Source organism: Vulpes vulpes, chromosome 7 (genome assembly GCF_048418805.1).
Source record: "Vulpes vulpes isolate BD-2025 chromosome 7, VulVul3, whole genome shotgun sequence".
NCBI classification, from domain to species: Eukaryota; Metazoa; Chordata; class Mammalia; order Carnivora; family Canidae; genus Vulpes; species Vulpes vulpes.
The window spans coordinates 65,853,986-65,869,881 of NC_132786.1; the positions used below are offsets into that span (position 1 = coordinate 65,853,986).

At 62.1% G+C, this 15,896-nt stretch overlaps 2 protein-coding genes across 2 annotated transcripts; both read left to right on the top strand.

The window, feature by feature from the left end:
* Positions 1-2,732: 2,732 nt before the first annotated feature.
* Positions 2,733-7,416, top strand: TRIM17 (tripartite motif containing 17). Its single transcript, XM_025988701.2, has 6 exons — positions 2,733-3,445; positions 3,917-4,012; positions 4,488-4,718; positions 6,069-6,091; positions 6,183-6,283; positions 6,616-7,416. The coding sequence occupies exons 1-6, from the start codon at positions 3,017-3,019 to the stop codon at positions 7,161-7,163; spliced, it is 1,428 nt and encodes a 475-aa protein (XP_025844486.1). The 5' UTR covers positions 2,733-3,016; the 3' UTR covers positions 7,164-7,416.
* Positions 7,417-7,839: 423 nt separating this feature from the next.
* On the top strand, positions 7,840-15,122 carry TRIM11 (tripartite motif containing 11). Its single transcript, XM_025988700.2, has 6 exons — positions 7,840-8,527; positions 10,247-10,342; positions 10,476-10,706; positions 13,139-13,161; positions 13,248-13,348; positions 13,800-15,122. The coding sequence occupies exons 1-6, from the start codon at positions 8,120-8,122 to the stop codon at positions 14,345-14,347; spliced, it is 1,407 nt and encodes a 468-aa protein (XP_025844485.1). The 5' UTR covers positions 7,840-8,119; the 3' UTR covers positions 14,348-15,122.
* Positions 15,123-15,896: the final 774 nt, after the last annotated feature.

Below are 15,896 nucleotides of genomic sequence, written 5' to 3' on the forward strand. Positions count from 1 at the left end.
TGCACAACTCGGCTCTGAAGCAAATCTCCCACCACAAGTGGCAAGGGCATTCCCAGGATGGAGCGTCAAGCTCAGGAATGCTCTGCAGAAGCAGGCGACAGGCCCAGAGGGCGCCCGGCCGATGTCTGCAGTCACTGGCCTGCAGATGGTGGAGGAGGAGGGAAAATACTGGAGAAGAGGAAGCAAATGTAAAGGCCTGAAGACCTCTTCACCTCCTTTGGATCCTCATTCAAACCAAATTCTCTAAGAGACAGCATTGGGAGAATAGGTGGGATCAGAGGAGGGAGCCAGGGGCAGAGAAAGCCCTGAATCCTGGTGCGTGCCTCTCACATGAGGAACCCAGGTCTGGAGAGGCATGGGCAGTGTGGGGGCCACTGCAGACCCCAGAGTTGCCATAGTATTTTAAGATAAAGTCACTTAAGACTCTGCAGATACAAATCAGAGCCTCCTGGGAGCTGCTCCTGAGGACTATGCACAGCTGGGCCCTGCCAGAGCGGTTCCCACCAGAAAGAGATGGAAGGACTGCTCAGCTGTGTAGACGAACTGGGTCGCAAGCTTTCTTGCCTCCTGTTCTCCAGACCCACTTGCGTTTCCTAAAGGAGCCTGCTTGTTGGCCTCACAGAGGCCGTCTCCCTCCCTTCCACAAGGCAGGGTTCCTAAGAGTCCCAACCGCTTAACAAGCCAGCTTCTTCTGTTGCTGCCTCCCCAGTGTGTACAGAATAAATGCAGGGGTTTCCTGTTACTCGGTCTGGGTCTGCTGGCGGCTTAACTGACAGGCTCCAGACACTTCCTCCCATGCAAAAAAACAGCAGGTGGAGGTGAGTGCGGCCATGTGCAGGGTTTGCTTCACATCACACGTTCCTCTGCTGACACAAACCAGTGGGGCACGTGCAGCACACACCGGGGTCCGCCCTGCCCATGCCCCTGGGGTCCAGCCCTCCTTCCCGAACCTGGGATCTGGACCCACTGGCTCCACTCTCCACCCTCCTCCCCATGCTAACCACCATTAAAGCCACACCATAGACGTGGGCCACCTGCAGGCAGGGCTGAGAAGCCCTTCACCTCCCACAGTGGGGCACCCCCATACCTCCCCCCACCCCATGGTCCCCCTTCACCTCCCCCACAGAGACTCCTTCACCTCCTGCCTTCCCCCAGTGACCCCCCTCACTGCCCCCCCAGACACCCCTTCACCTCCCCCAACCGGGCCCCCACACCTGCTCTCTCTTCTGCTCCCCTCTCTTCCCCACAAGAAATCCACCTCCTGCCCCACGGCTCACAACCCCCTCCCCATCCGCTCTCTACCATACCCTCTCCCCCTCCCCGCGGGGGTGGCCAGAACCCCCTCCGTCCCTCCCACCCCTGGCCCACTCTGCGCTGGGTCCCCCTCCGCCCCCACCCTCAGGCTGCTGGCCCCTCCAGCCCTCCCCACCCCATCTTCAGCCCACAGCCCGGAACTAGCCTCCCCTGCCCCTGCCCCATGGCCGCCCCCGCCCCTGCTGACGCCACAAAGCCCTGCACCCTCCGCGGCCCCTGCGCCCCCGCAGCCATTACCCAGATGGCGTTCAGCACACAGACGCAGGCTTTCTGGGGGTGTCGGGGGCGCGCGTGGCTGGGGGCACTCGGCAAGGTGCGGCCTGCGGCCCCTCCCTGTGAGTACATCCCCATAGACCCGCGGGGCAGCAGGTGGCCACCCAGTGGGCGGGGAGGCTCAAGTCCAACCGCCTGCCCTGCTACCAGGGGAGCAGACCCCGCCTTGAAACTGGTTATAGACACGTAGCCCCCCTCCCAGTCTACAAAGGAGCATTCCCGCAAGCAGGGCAGCCAGTCATCTCCACTGGCCCCAGTTGCTGCCCCCGGATTCTGAGCCAGACCCCAGTTCACCAGACTGACCCCCTTCCCCGGCTTCTGCAGGTAGGCAGCCCCCCCCCCTTCCTGTGGCTGAGAGCCGAGGGAGAGACTGACTACAAAGTCTCTGCAGAGACAGCACCAGAAAAATGGAACCCTTGTCAGGGAATGGGATGCCTAAGGTCACAACATGAGGTCAGGGGTAAATCCACCCGAACTATGTGTGTGACCGTGTAGGTGCCTCTGTGCATGTGTATATGTGTGTGTGTGTGTGTGCCTCTGGGCATGTGTGTGCACTGTGTGTGCACATGTGTGTATATATTGTGTGCACAGTATACTGTATGTGTGTATACTTTGTGCATATGTGTATAATGTATGTGTATATCATGTGCACATGTGTATATCGGGTGCACGTGTGTATACTATGTGTGCACATGTGTGTAGACTGTGTGCACACGTGTGTATATATACTGTGTCTGTGCATGTGCATATACTGTGTCTGTGCCTGTGTGTATACTATATGTGCATCTGTGTACATGTGTGCGTACTGCATGTGTATCCTGTGTGCGCGTGTGCTGTGTTCATGTGTGTATACTGTGTACATGTGTGTACTGTGTACATGTGTGTGTGCTGTGTGCACGTGTGCTGTGTGTGAGCATGTGTGTGTATACTATGTGCATGTGTGCATGTGCCTCAATGTGTAGGCCTGCAGCTGCACTTGTCTTTGTCTGTATGCTCTGTGCACATGTGCAGGCACCTTGTCCAGGACCAGAGCCGCTCCATAGTTGGAACAGGAGACACAGATTTATTCAGGGTTATTGCCATTCAGGGAGAGGGATCCCGCAGAACCGGCTCACCTCAATATAGGGTGGATGGGGTGGGGGGACTTAAGGCTAAAGAGCAGAGGGGGTGGTCAGCCATGGAAAAATCACTAAGAGAGGACATAGGGAGGGGGATTCTTTCCAGACTGGCCTAAAGGCTTCTAGACAGGGCAGCGGGGACCTGAGGAGTTAGATCTGACGTCATGGGGGGGGCACTCTCAGCCAACTTGGCACGATGATCCCCCCCTAAAGTAGCAGGGCTGGCCAAAGACAGGGCTTGGCCGTGGAGAGCCCAAGGCTCCTGGGCAGAGGGTGTGAGGGAGGTTCTTTCTGTTCCTGCCCCAGGAGACATGGATGCCTTGGAACTCGCCAGAAAGCTGCAGGAGGAAGCCACCTGCTCCATCTGCCTTGACTACTTCACGGATCCTGTGATGACCGCCTGTGGCCACAACTTCTGCCGGGAGTGCATCCGCCTAATGTGGGAGAAGGCCAAAAGTAGGAAGGGGGGCAGGAAGCGGAGGGGCTCCTTCCCCTGCCCCGAGTGTCGCGAGCTGTCCCCCCAGAGGAACTTGCGGCCCAACCGCCTGCTGACCAAGGTGGCAGAGATGGCGCGCCAGCACCCGGCCTTCCAGAGCAGGGACCTGTGCAAGGCGCACCAGGAGCTCCTCAAGCTCTTCTGTGAGGACGACCAGAGCCCCATCTGTGTCGTGTGCAGGGAGTCGCGGGAGCACCGGCCCCACACAGTGGTCCCCATCGAGGAGGCTGTGCAGGAGTACAAGGTGCGGCCGGGGCCGGGGATGGACGGCCAGAGGTGGGGGGGCACAAGGAGGCCGGGCACAAGCCTCAGCAGACAGGTCGGGGGGCGGCTGCCGGCACCCACGGCCCTGGTGTCTGCACCCTCCATGGTGATGCAGTGGCTGGGCCACAGTTGTTGAGGGGTCCCAGCCAGCCAGGGCTCCGGCACCACTGGGGGAAAGCTCATCCTTTTCCCTGTCTTCACTCGAAGGGAGGGGCGAGGGGCCCTGTCCCGGGGGCCCACCCTCATGATTTCATGGCCCCCCAAGAGGCCCCAGCTCCTCCCCCCGAGGTGCTGGGGTTAGGACTCAGCCACAACCTTGGGAGGATACATGCAAACCACAGCACAGAGTAGATACAGGGACAGTCACGCAGAAGGGTGTTAGCAGGTGCATCTGTTGGCCAGGCTACGGGGGGCCTCAGACCCCACATCCCGTGGTCTGTGTGCCCCACAGCTGAAGTTGGAGGCGGACATTGGGTCCCTTCGGGAGGAGATGATGAAGACAAGAGAGATGCAGGCCAGGGAGAAACAGACCTTGGCGGAGTGGCAGGCAGGTGCTGGTGGCCAGGGTGGGAGAGCCTGCAGAAGGCCCTCAGGGGGCGGGGGCTTGCTGTCCTGTGTGGATAAGCGCGTGCGCGCGCGCACACACACACGCACACACACAGAGCCTAGATTCCCACCAGAAGCAGGATCCAGAATATGTGCTCAGCCCAGGCTGGCTGTGTCCAGACACAGTGGATGAGGGTGCACAGGTGCCGGCACACTGCTGTTTGGGGCTCAGCAGGTCACCCCACAGAAATGTTTGCACTCCTGCCTGGGTGGCTCCTTTTCTGTGGTTCTGTGAAAGTTGTGCTACTTTTAGATAAGCTAAGAAGGAACCAGGGCCCTGCAGTGGGGGCACTGCCAGCATTCAAGCTGGTGGGTGCAGCCGGCCAGAGAGATGGGGCACACTGGGGCAGCAGATCCCCAGGCCAGGGCCTGAGCACACCTCTGCCCACTGCCCTCCACTGCCCTCCACCCTGCAGGAGAAGGTAAAGGAGCAGAGGCAGCGCATCCTGATGGAGTTTGAGAAGATGGGCCTCCTCCTGGTGGAGGAGGAGCAGCGCCTCCTCCAGGCCCTGAAGGAGGAGGAGGACGAGGTAGTGGCCAAGTTACGGGAGAGCTCCGCATCGCTTGAGAAGCAGGGCCACGCCCTGGAGATGCTCCTGCTGCAGTTGGAAGACGAGAACCAGCACACACCGCTACAGATGCTGCAGGTGAAGCAGGTGCCCCTGCTCACCTGGGAGGAGGCCTCGACACCCCTGCTCACCTGGGGTTAGGGTTAGGTCTCAGCACCCTGCTCACCTGGGAGGGGCCTCAGCACCCCTGCTCACCTGGCTGGTGGGGGAGGAGCTCAGGCGCAGGTGTGATCAGGGTGGGCCAACTGCAGGAACTGATTCAAACAAGGGAAGCTCGGACTCCAGTCAGCTGAGGCTGTGTAGGGAAGACCGCCTCGTTGTAGATGAGGCCCTAACAACAGACTTTATTGTCTCCGGGTCCCGGAGGCTGGAAGTCTGTGCTCCGGGCGTGGGCAGCGCTGGTTCCTCCTGAGGCCTCCCTCCCTGGGCGTGTACATGGCCATTTGCTCCCCATGTCCTCACCTGGCCGTTTCTCTGTGTGTCTGCATCCTAAATTCCTCTTGCCTCAAGGACACGGATCCTACGGGATTGGGCCCACCTTAGTGACCTCACTGTACTGTAACCACCTCTCACCTACTGAGGTCCTGGGGGTGGGGGCTCCGGCGATGACTCTGGAGGGACAGTCCACCTATGACAGGCTCCAGGCCTGTGCAGCCCAGGGAGGTGGCCCAGATAGGTACCCATGACTTCCCGGGCAGGATGAGCTTCACTGTCACTGCCCCCAAAGAGAAAGCCAAGAGGGCCCAGCTGGCCTGCCAGGGATGGGCTGGCCCCCCGAGGCCCTGAGAGCAGGGGTTGAGGTGGCCAAGTGTGGGAGATCTGTCAAGCACATGGAGTGGTGGGATCCACAGCAACACAGATCACACACACACGGGCACGTTTACACAGCAGAAGCAGATGCCCCGTGCAGGCTGCCATATGCCCTGCCAGCTGGGGTCTGTCCCCGGGTCTGGTCTGTTGTCCTGACCTCCTCTGGGTTTTGTGCCCAGGAAGCGGCCTGCTGTAGGTGATAAGTGAGACAACTGCCCAGACTTTGGGGAACCTTCTTTCTTCTATTAAAAAGCAACTGGTAAAAAAAAATAAATAAATAAAAATAAAATAAAAAATAAAAAGCAACTGGTCTGCTAGTACGCTGACCTCTGCCTCACTCAAGGCCAGGGTGGAGTGAAAAAGGCCCCACTGGATGGCTGTTGGTCCCATCCCTGGGCCGCCATTTCCCCCCTTCACCGCCCCTCCTGAGCAGGATAGCTTCTAGTGTCCTCAGTGTCATACCGGGGAGAGCAGGATCCCCGTGCGTGGCCAGGGCAGGGGTAGGCTCTGGAAAGTGGGCACGGGGCCACAGGAAGATGTCATAAAGCCCTTCTAGCTCTGCAGACTGGGCGTGCAGACATGAAGCCCCATCTCTCCTCCCCCCCCCGTGTCTCCCAGGCCATGAAGGAGCTCCTGAGCCGGTACGGGGCCACCTGCCGGGGAGGCGGTGATGGGCGCAGGGAGGGCTCCGCACGGGGCTGGTGGGGACAGTGAAACCTGTGTCCACTGGAGGAGGAACAGCCTGAGAGTGCAGTATCCAGAGGCCACCCCTACCCTTCTGAGGACTGTCTGCAAGGTTCCCGGGCAGATAGAGGTGCTCAAGAACTTTCAAGGTAAGCGGGGGCCCCGGTGCTCTGGGTTGTGCCCACCCCACCCCTAGTTGCTCAGTGAGCCACCAGTTGGGGCGACTGTCCTCTACTGGACATTCACAAACTGTACCCTGACCTGGCACTCCAGGGCGATGCTCCCGTTTCTGTCCCGATTGGAACATGTGTTGAGATGCCCAAGGGCCGCCTAGGTCCCATCTCCGTAGCACCACCAACATGGGCAGGTGGGGTAGGGACCCACGCAGTGACCCAGGTTCCCTGGACTCTGCCTTGGGGATGGTTAGGGAGACCAGGGATGATTCAGCCCCCCTCTCCCTTGGCCCCTGGCCTGTCTGCAGAGGACGTGGTGCCGGACCCTGCCACTGCATACCCCTACCTCCTCTTGTACGAGAGCCGCCAGAGGCGCTACCTCACGCCCCCGCTGGAGCCCATGCCCCATGGCAAAGACAGATTCCTGGCCTACCCCTGTGCTGTGGGCCAGGAGGCCTTCTCCTCCGGAAGGCACTACTGGGAGGTGGGCATGAACCTCACTGGTGATGCACTCTGGGCCCTGGGTGTGTGCAGGGACAACGTGAGCCGGAGGGACAGGGTCCCCAAGTGCCCTGAGAATGGGTTCTGGGTGGTGCAGCTGTGCAAGGGGAAGAAGTACATGCCCACCATGCCCAGCCCAACCCCCGTCACACTAGCGGAGCCCCCCAGCCACGTAGGCATCTTCCTGGACTTTGAAGCAGGGGAGGTGTCCTTCTACAACGTGAAGGATGGGTCCCACCTGCACACCTATGCCCAGCCCAAGTTCTCTGGCCCCCTGCAACCCTTTTTCTGCCTGGGGGCCCCCAAATCAGGCCAGATGGTCATCTCTACAGTGACCCTGTGGGTGAAGGGTTAGGGGCCCAGGCTGGGCGGGGAGGGGCCAGCCCTGATCCCTCCGGAAGGTGAGGTGGTCCAGCTCAGCACAGGCCACCTGCCAGGCTTATCTCTGGCGGAGTCTTTGGGAGCCACCAGCAGGCAGGGTGATTTCACAAAGCTGAGATGAGATATCCTTGTGATTAAAGCAGTTTAAATGTTAAGAAGGCCGTGTTCACACATACTTCATAAAGGAAACTCTGAAAGCACTGAGCTCCAGAGAGCCCGATTCTAACAAGGCCACACAGAGCAGGTGGTGAGGTGCACTAGCCCTCGGCACCCCGTGGTCTCACAGGCCACGTGAGGGATGGTGCAAGCGCACGGGTGCCGCTGTGGTCCGCCCTCCTCCACGACCTCGGGACCCACCGAGTGCTCCGTAAATCCCATGTTTGCAGCTTTGGGCTGGGTGTTGGGGGCGGGGGAGGGCGTCACGGTGAAAATGAAACCTTTCAAATTGATTCCAGCTAAAAGCCTCCGAGCTGCCCAGCCCTGATGTTCCGCAGGCCAGGGCGCAGGGGGTGAGGGTCACGGGGGGGGGGACACTCCTCCCCACGCGGCGCTCCCTGCAGCTCCAGGCCCATTCGCGGCCCTGGGGCGGCCTGGACACCCCGAATTCCACCCTGTGCCCCAGGACGGAGCCCCTCGGTCCCCGGGTCAGCAGCGCGCCCGGCGCGGGGTGCCCGGGGCTCCGCACCCGCCCCTCCCTCCAGGGGGCGGCCCGCGGGCCGCGTGACCGGCCGTGACCAACCCGAGGGGAAAGCGGGTTGTTCCAAAAAAACTAGCTGCTTCCTGCTTCCTGCTTCCGCCGCGGCGCCTCTTCCTGCCCGCGTCCCGGAGCCCTGCGCCCGCGCCCTCCGGTGCTCTGCGCCCGGCCCGCCCCGGCCCGCCCCGCCCCGGCCCGCCGGTGGCCCCCGCCCCGGCCCGCCCCGCCCCGCAGCCATGGCCGCCCCCGACCTGTCCGCCAACCTCCAGGAGGAGGCCACCTGCGCCATCTGCCTCGACTACTTCACCGACCCGGTGATGACCGACTGCGGCCACAACTTCTGCCGCGACTGCATCCGGCGCTGCTGGGGCCAGCCCGAGGGCCCGTACGCCTGCCCCGAGTGCCGCGAGCTGTCCCCGCAGCGCAACCTGCGGCCCAACCGCCCGCTCGCCAAGATGGCCGAGATGGCGCGGCGCCTGCACCCGCCGTCGCCGGTCCCGCAGGGCGTGTGCGCCGCGCACCGCGAGCCCCTGGCCGCCTTCTGCGCCGACGAGCTGCGCCTGCTGTGCGCCGCCTGCGAGCGCTCGGGCGAGCACTGGACGCACCGCGTGCGGCCGCTGCAGGACGCCGCCGAGGACCTCAAGGTGCGCGGGTGGGCGCCTCCGCCGGTGCGCGCCGCGGTCCCCGGGGCCCAGGCTGCAGGCCGGGGTCGGCGCGGCCTCTGGGAGGGGCGGGCCCTGCGGCGACTGCGCCAGGCGCGAGTGTGGAGGCCCGGCAGGCGCGGGTGGGCGTGGGCAGGCGTGGGCGACCACGGCAGGGATGCGCCAGCGCAGGAGAAGGCGGGGATGGAAGCTTGCAGGTAGCCGGCCTCGCGGGGACACAGGCGCACAGGGACTCAGCCCCCGGACGGTGTGGGCCAGGCCGGGCTGCGGGGTGGACAGGGATGGGCGGGGTGGGCCAAGCCGGGGTGAGTGGAGTGCAGACCGGGTAGCGGGGCGCCTGGCTTTGTGAGTGGGGTCCTGGGGCTCCTCTGCCGTCTGACACAGCAGGGGTCCACCCCGCTTAAGGCTGGGACGCCCCCATCTGTTCTGGAAATGCATTCCTTTAAAATCCAAACCGGCTTCAGCCCTCTGCTAAGGAGCCTCAGGGCAGATGCTCAGCTGGCTGCTGTCATCGGCTCCTCGGGGACCCAGGTACCGAGGACATGGGTGGCACCCTTCCAGCCTTCACACCAGGGTCTGTGCTGCATTTCGTGCCAGCAGCGTGGGTCCGCTGGGCTGGTCCAGTACGCAGCCGGTCTGTCGCTGTTCCGGAACAAGCCCTGGGGCGCCAGAACAAGCTTGTGCCCACTGTGCCTAGGTGGGCTCGTCCTCATACAGATCTCTGTACTCTTGCTTCTCACTCTGAGGCACAACACACGCTGGATACCCCATCCTATGTGTCAGTCCAGCAAGTGTGTACTGCTGCCACCAAGCAGAGAGTGACTGGCAGCCCTCCAGAGGCCCCTCCCAGCTGGCCTGATAAAGACCCTTGGGGCAGCACTTACCTCTTTCCTGTTATAAGGGAGAGAAAACCTTGATCTAACCTGTTAGGTACTGTGCGGGAGGCTTGCAAATTAAACTAACAAAGGCAGAGTAATAAGTGAAAAGATGGATAATTTTGAGTCACTTAAATTTCATATGGCACAAGGGCTTCACAGAGAAAAAATGAAAAAACCTAGTTAGACTGAGTTTATGTTCCATTTTAACATAGATTGATAAATTGGGGAGAAGTGGCTAGAAACAGGGAACACGATTTGGGCTTCTAGGGCCAGTAAGAACAAGGAGGCACATGGGGGGAACTGATGAAGATGTGGGTTATGAGTCATGACGCCCATTCAGGCAAACTCATCTGTGACAGTCATCTCCCCTCCCTGGTGCAACCCCAGGGAGGCAGACAAGAGGAGGGCAGAGTGCTCTTCCTAAGTGCTGCGCCCTGTCTCCCAGGCTCCAGATGGTGCTTGTGTCAAAGTGGCCGACTCCGGGTGGCATCTGCTGACCCCCAGCTGGCCTTTGTCCTGAGGACACCAGCGAATCTGCCTGTGTCTCACAGGCTGTGCCCGACACTTGCACACCCAGGGGCACAGGGTCCCCACAGCGCCACTTCGCAGGCTTTACCCGGCTAGATGTGGGGTAGAGGGTCAGATGGCTGAGGACCCTGGCCAGGGCCTGCGGGGGCGGGGCCCAGAGCGGGCTTGGCGCAGTGGGGGGCCCAGATGCAGGGAGAGAGGTCAGGAGCACTGGCAGGGGGCCTGGGATGTAGGCGCTGGCCGCAAGGGGGACAGGACTAGCTCAGCCCAGGTCATGCTTGCCTCCGTCCCGCAGGGAAAGCTGGAGAAATCCCTGGAGCATCTGCGGAAGCAGATGGAGGACGCGCTGCTGTTCCAGGCACAGGCTGAGGAGACCTGCGCCCTGTGGCAGGCAGGTGGCCGGGGCCCAAGGTCGGGAAGGGCGCAGCGGCCCGGAGCCCCGCCTCGGGGGGTACCCTGCTCTGGCCCTGGGGGAAGGGTGGGGCCGGGGGTGCCCAGGCCTCAGCTGTCACCTCCCCCTGCAGAAGATGGTGGAGAGCCAGCGGCAGAACGTGCTGGCAGAGTTTGAGCGGCTACGCCGGCTGCTGGCAGAGGAGGAGCAGCGCCTGCTGCAGCGTCTGGAGGAGGAGGAGCTAGAGGTGCTCCCGCCCCTGCGGGACAGCGCCACCCGCCTAGGGCAGCAGAGCGCTCAGCTGGCCGAGCTCATCGCAGAGCTGGAGGGGCGCTGCCAGCTGCCGGCGCTGGGGCTGCTGCAGGTGAGCTACCCTCCCTGGAGGGGGGTGGTAGTTCGGGCAAGTGTGCCCAGCCAGGTGTGTAGGGGCACTTGGGGAGCTACGCAGAGTGGCTGCCGTGCTGTCCTGGAGCGTGGTTGCGCTGTGGCAGGGCTATGGGGGGGGGGGGGTCCATGGGTCACGTCCAGGGTCCGTGGGGCCACCAGGTTGGCTGCAGAGGGCCGGGTCCACTGTATGGGGAGGAAAGGCCACCAGACGTCCCACAGGAGTCCCGCGTCAGCCCCTAGTCGCCTGACAATCTGCAGGACTCCTGGCCCCTGGGCTGGCGAGAGGCCGCTGTGTGCACAGCCCAGGGCACTGCCTCAGAGGGTGAGCTGTCCCTCAGGGGCCAGGCAGAGGTCCTGGCTGCCCTCTAGGGGTATGAACTCGCCCCTCCTGCCACTGCTCAGACGCCAGGCGGTTTCAAGTGTGGGAAACAGGAAGTACGGCAGGGGAGTGTCTGACGAGGACTGAGATAAGTCACAGAAGCAGTGGCTGTGGTCAGTGAAGTGGGATCTGGGCAGCCAGCCAGGGGTATTGGGGGAAGGCAGAGGAAGTGGGGGTTCTGGAAGGAGGCGAGGTGGGCCCCAGGAGTGAGATGACAGCCCCAGGCCTGTATGAAAGGTCGTCGGGGGTCTCCGCTGACATGTCTAAGTGCATGGGTGGTCTCAGCCGGCCTGCCACACTCCTGCATCTCACACTACAAGTGGCCACCTGCGCCCCCACCTGCCCACCGTGCTCCCGCCCTCACCTGCTCACACCTTCCAGCCCTGGGTCTTGGCCTGGGTGACCAGCTGCTGGGAGGAACCCCCCTGCCCAAGCACGGGGTGGGGGTGGGGTCTGCGGTGGGACCTGCAGCACCTGTTCATTGGAACCTCAGTGCCAGGCTGGGGCCAGGCCAGGTGCCTGCACTTGGGTTGGGGGGGTGGGTGCCCTCGCAGGTTCAGGGGTACCCTCGTGGACAGAGGAAGTGAGGGTCCGGTGACTTCCAGGAGCCCACGCCTCCAGGTCCCAGCCTCCCCGCCTGGCTTGCCCGTAGCCATCCTGTATCGGTGTAGAGCCGTTTCCTCCAGGGACAGGTGTGTCTGAGGGCCAGGTGGTCTGCATGGATACCAACTCCCTTCCTTAAGATCACAACCCCCACATGACCCTTGGGGCAGGGAGGGCCTGGTACAGTGTGTTCACCCACGCTGTTCCTGAGTGGGTTGGTCCTTGTGGCGACCAGGATGACCCCCTTGGCTTCCCGGGGCTGCGAGGTGGGCTACCCACCCAGCAGAACTAGCAAGGGACAGGTTGTTTCTGCTTTGCCCGCTGCACACACCAAGCTTCTTGTGCCCTGGGCCCTTTGCACACGTCACTTCCAGGCTTGCACAGTATCTTGAGAAGCCCGCAGTCTCCCTTTCCCTTTCAGGCCTCTGTGCCTTGTCGGACCACCACTCCCACATCAGGGGAAAGCTGGTGAGGCACCGTGTGCATCTGGGGTCTGGCCTGATAGCTGGTGCGTGGTTAGACTCGCTGTGGGTACACTGATGTGATTGGTGAGGTGAGCCAGGTCCCTGCCGTTCTCAAAAGACCAAAGACTTCCCTCAGCATCCATTGTCAAGTGTCCCCATCAGCTCCAGCTGTGGAACGAACACCATAGGCTTAGGCTGGGAGGTCTGCATAACACAAGCTGGTTGTCTCCTGGCCCCAGAGCCAGGCCTGGGCAGGGCTGCCTCCTCCCGAGGCCTCTCTCCCTGGTGAGTCCCTGCGTCCCTGCCCATGTCCTCACACGGTCACCCGCATGTGCGTGTTGGAGCCCTAGACCCCTGTTCTCATAAGAACTCGGGTCATGTGGGATCAGGGCCACTCTAGTGAACTTGTGTACCTCAGCCACCTCTGTAAAGACCCCATCTCCAAACACAGCCTACTTCCTGGGGATCAGGCTCCAAGATCTGCAGCCCAGGGACACAGCCCATGGTGCTGTGAAGTGCAAGTATGTGCCCTTACAGGAACACGGAGCATCCAAGGGACAAGTGTCTCCTGGGAGGCGGGCATACACCGTCAGAAGCCTTGGGAACACAGGCTGTAGGTGCAGGCGTCCCCTGCCCCCCTACATACATGGTTCCCTGGATGTACCGCAGACCTGTCCCACCACCAGGGGGCCTGGGGGCTCTGAGTGCATAAGCCAGTAGGCAACACCACACATCCTCCAAGCATGTGCAGGGAGTGAGGCCAGGTTCGCAGGGCTGGCTGTGCCCACAGTGTCTCCAGGGTCCCTGTGTCTGAGCTGCACAGGAGGGATCGCCCACCCCTTCCCCATGCTTTCTGATCATGTGTGTGTCTGACTGGGCAGAGCAAAGTTTGGGGGCCACTGGTGACTGGGGCACAGGGAGGGTCAGGGGATGGGTGCTGATGCCGCGTGTGTCTCTCCACAGGATATCAGGGACACCCTGCGCAGGTAGGAGCCCCAGCCCCTCCCCAGGGAAGGTGGGCGGGGTACAGGGTGGGCTGCCATGGGGGGTGACGCCTGCACTGCCCCTGCAGGGTACAGGACGTGAAGCTGCAGCTGCCTGAGGTGGTGCCCATGGAGATGAAGACGGTGTGCAGGGTCCCGGGGCTGGTGGAGGCACTGCGCAGGTTCCGAGGTGGGTGCACTCTGGTCTCGGGCACCTGCTGGCACGCAGCGGGGGGTGGTGGGTCTGCAGTGGGAGCGGACCCTGGGGGTCCAGGCTGTCGGGCACCAGCCAGGGCTCTTGGTGGACATGGGTGGGAACAGCAGAGGTGAGACCACACCCCCACGGGCCCCAGGCATAGGGAGTACACCTGGCTCCAGGAGTGGAAACATGTAGGAAGCACCTGCGGTTTCCTCAGTCCTCCAAAGGAGGCTGCTTTGCAGCAGAACAGGGACTGCTTTTTAGAACATTCTGAGGTGCAGGGACAAGCTGTGAGGTGATGTTTTCCAAGTAGGAGCAGCGTAGGGCACAGTAGGCTCACAGGCAAGTGCTTCAGCCCACCGCCGGGGGTGGGGGGGGGTGCCCTGACCACGGGGGGCATGGCAGGCCTGCCAGCTCACAGGGTGACCTTGCTTCTCTACAGGGGACGTGACCCTGGATCCCGACACCGCCAACCCTGAGCTGGTGCTGTCGGAGGATAGGAGGAGCGTGCGCCGGGGGGACCTGCGGCAGGCCCTGCCCGACAGCCCCGAGCGATTTGACCCCGGGCCCTGCGTACTGGGCCGGGAGCCCCTCACATCGGGCCGCCACTACTGGGAGGTGGAGGTGGGTGAGCGGGCCAGCTGGGCACTGGGTGTCTGCAGGGAGGACGCCAACCGCAAGGAGAAGGGCGAGCTGTTCGCGGGCAACGGCTTCTGGATCCTGGTGTTCCTGGGCAGCTACTACAACTCCTCGGAGCGGGCCTTCGCCCCCCTGCGGGACCCGCCACAGCGTGTGGGCATCTTCCTGGACTATGAGGCTGGACACCTGTCCTTCTACAGTGCCTCCGACGGGTCCCTCTTGTATGCCTTCCCTGAGACCCCCTTCTCAGGGACCCTGCGGGCTCTCTTCTCACCTCTATCCAGCAGCCCCACCCCCATGACCATCTGTAGGCTGAAAGGCGGGCCTGGGGATGCACTAGCCCCCCAGTGAGGGGCCTTCCAGCTGTTTGTGCACCTGGGCAGGTAGTGCTGTCTTCTGAGCAAAGGCAACACTCCCAGCCCCTGGCAGACATAACACATGTGCTAACAAAACTGACTGCTCACTGCTGGGAGCATGTGCCCGCACATGCGGGTTGTGCTTCATCCTATGTCCAGCCATGGGGTGCAGAGACACTCCCACTCGCCAGTGCCAGGCCTTGGGCTTGGGGCCCGGCGCCTCCAGAAAGCCATGCTCAGGAGGCTGCTCCAAGGCCACTCGCCTGTGTCTACACCTGTCCAGGGGGCAGGGTGTGCTTGCCCTGGAGTAGCCAGGTCCCCTGTGATAGAAAAGGCCTGAGAAGCCAGCAGCAGAGGTTGTGGGGCTCAGAGGCCAGGACCCGCTGGGCATAGACTCTCTTCTGGAAAAGGCTCCTCCCTGGCTCCAGGTGCAGATGTTCAGATGCGACAGGTGTGCAGGCCGGCCGGTGTCTGTCCTGGAGCCACGCTCAGAACCCCTTGCCAGAGTACCCTGCCCTTCCCCTTGTGCTTTTCTCCCTGCTGGCCTGGGTGCCTCCTGACCCTGGTCCCCCAGCGCTTCCCACCCTGCCTGGGAGAGGGGGAGGCCTTAAAGGGCCCCCTCCCCCCTCGCTGCCACAGTCTGGAGTCGTCTTTGCTTTGTTCCGACTTATTGGCACCTTTCTGGAAGGTGTGCTGCAGCTCATTTGTGGCCCCAGATTTTATTTATTGTAAGAACTGTTCTCAGTAAATAAACTAAGTGTTGTCTGTAATCCACTGTCAGCTGAATGCACCTGTTCACCCTTTGCACACGTCCTACATGCTTGGCTTCAGGGGCCCAAGGGTGCTGTCTGGTGACGGTGGCCAGGCCGAGCAATGGGCCGCTCTGTGGAGCTGCTGCCTGGGGAGGGGTGGGTGATGGCCTGCAGGGCATGTCCTGCTAGCTGCAGGTGCACTCCACCAGTTCTTTCAGCCCTCAGTTGGTGAAAGCCCCAGGGGCAGACAGCAAGGATGGAGGGAGCCAGGGCGTGTGGGGTGTGGTCAGCCAATCTAGAGACTTCCAGGCATCAGCCTGCATGCAGTCTGTCACTTCTGGTGCCTGGAAGCCTTGCTCTCTGTTGGCTCCATAGTCCCGAGGGTACATGGGAGAGGGAGCAGGTAGGAAAGTAAAGCAGACATTCTCTGCTCATGGGGTGTGATAGGCGGAGTGAAGAAAATAGGAGCTGAGCGTCCGGGCTAACCTCGTGGCACCAGTTGGCGAGTTCAGTAAAAAAAAAAAAAATTAAAACCTAAAGCCCTCTGTGGCGGGGCTGGCCGGTGGTCAGTCCCTGCCATCCCTCCTGCCATCCTGCACCTCCCCTGGTCAGGTAAGTACCCACGAGATGGACTCAATAGACAAAGCGACCATCTTCACTCGGTTCACCGCCCATCATGAGACACCTGCTGCCTCTGACCCAGCGTTAGGTCTGCGGGGGGGGGGGGGGGGGGGGGGCGGTGCCCATTCACCTCCAGGCGTCGAAGGAGCACTGCCTGGATTTTTAAGTCTT

Bases quoted from the DNA above. Each gene is read 5' to 3' on its own strand.
- TRIM17 (XM_025988701.2), top strand. From the start codon at position 3,017: ATGGATGCCTTGGAACTCGCCAGAAAGCTGCAGGAGGAAGCCACCTGC. The intron at 4,013-4,487 runs GCAGGTGCTGGT...TCCACCCTGCAG, and splicing joins AGACCTTGGCGGAGTGGCAG to GAGAAGGTAAAGGAGCAGAG. The intron at 6,284-6,615 runs GTAAGCGGGGGC...GCCTGTCTGCAG, and splicing joins GGTGCTCAAGAACTTTCAAG to AGGACGTGGTGCCGGACCCT.
- TRIM11 (XM_025988700.2), top strand. From the start codon at position 8,120: ATGGCCGCCCCCGACCTGTCCGCCAACCTCCAGGAGGAGGCCACCTGC. The intron at 10,343-10,475 runs GCAGGTGGCCGG...CTCCCCCTGCAG, and splicing joins AGACCTGCGCCCTGTGGCAG to AAGATGGTGGAGAGCCAGCG. The intron at 13,162-13,247 runs GTAGGAGCCCCA...CTGCCCCTGCAG, and splicing joins ATCAGGGACACCCTGCGCAG to GGTACAGGACGTGAAGCTGC.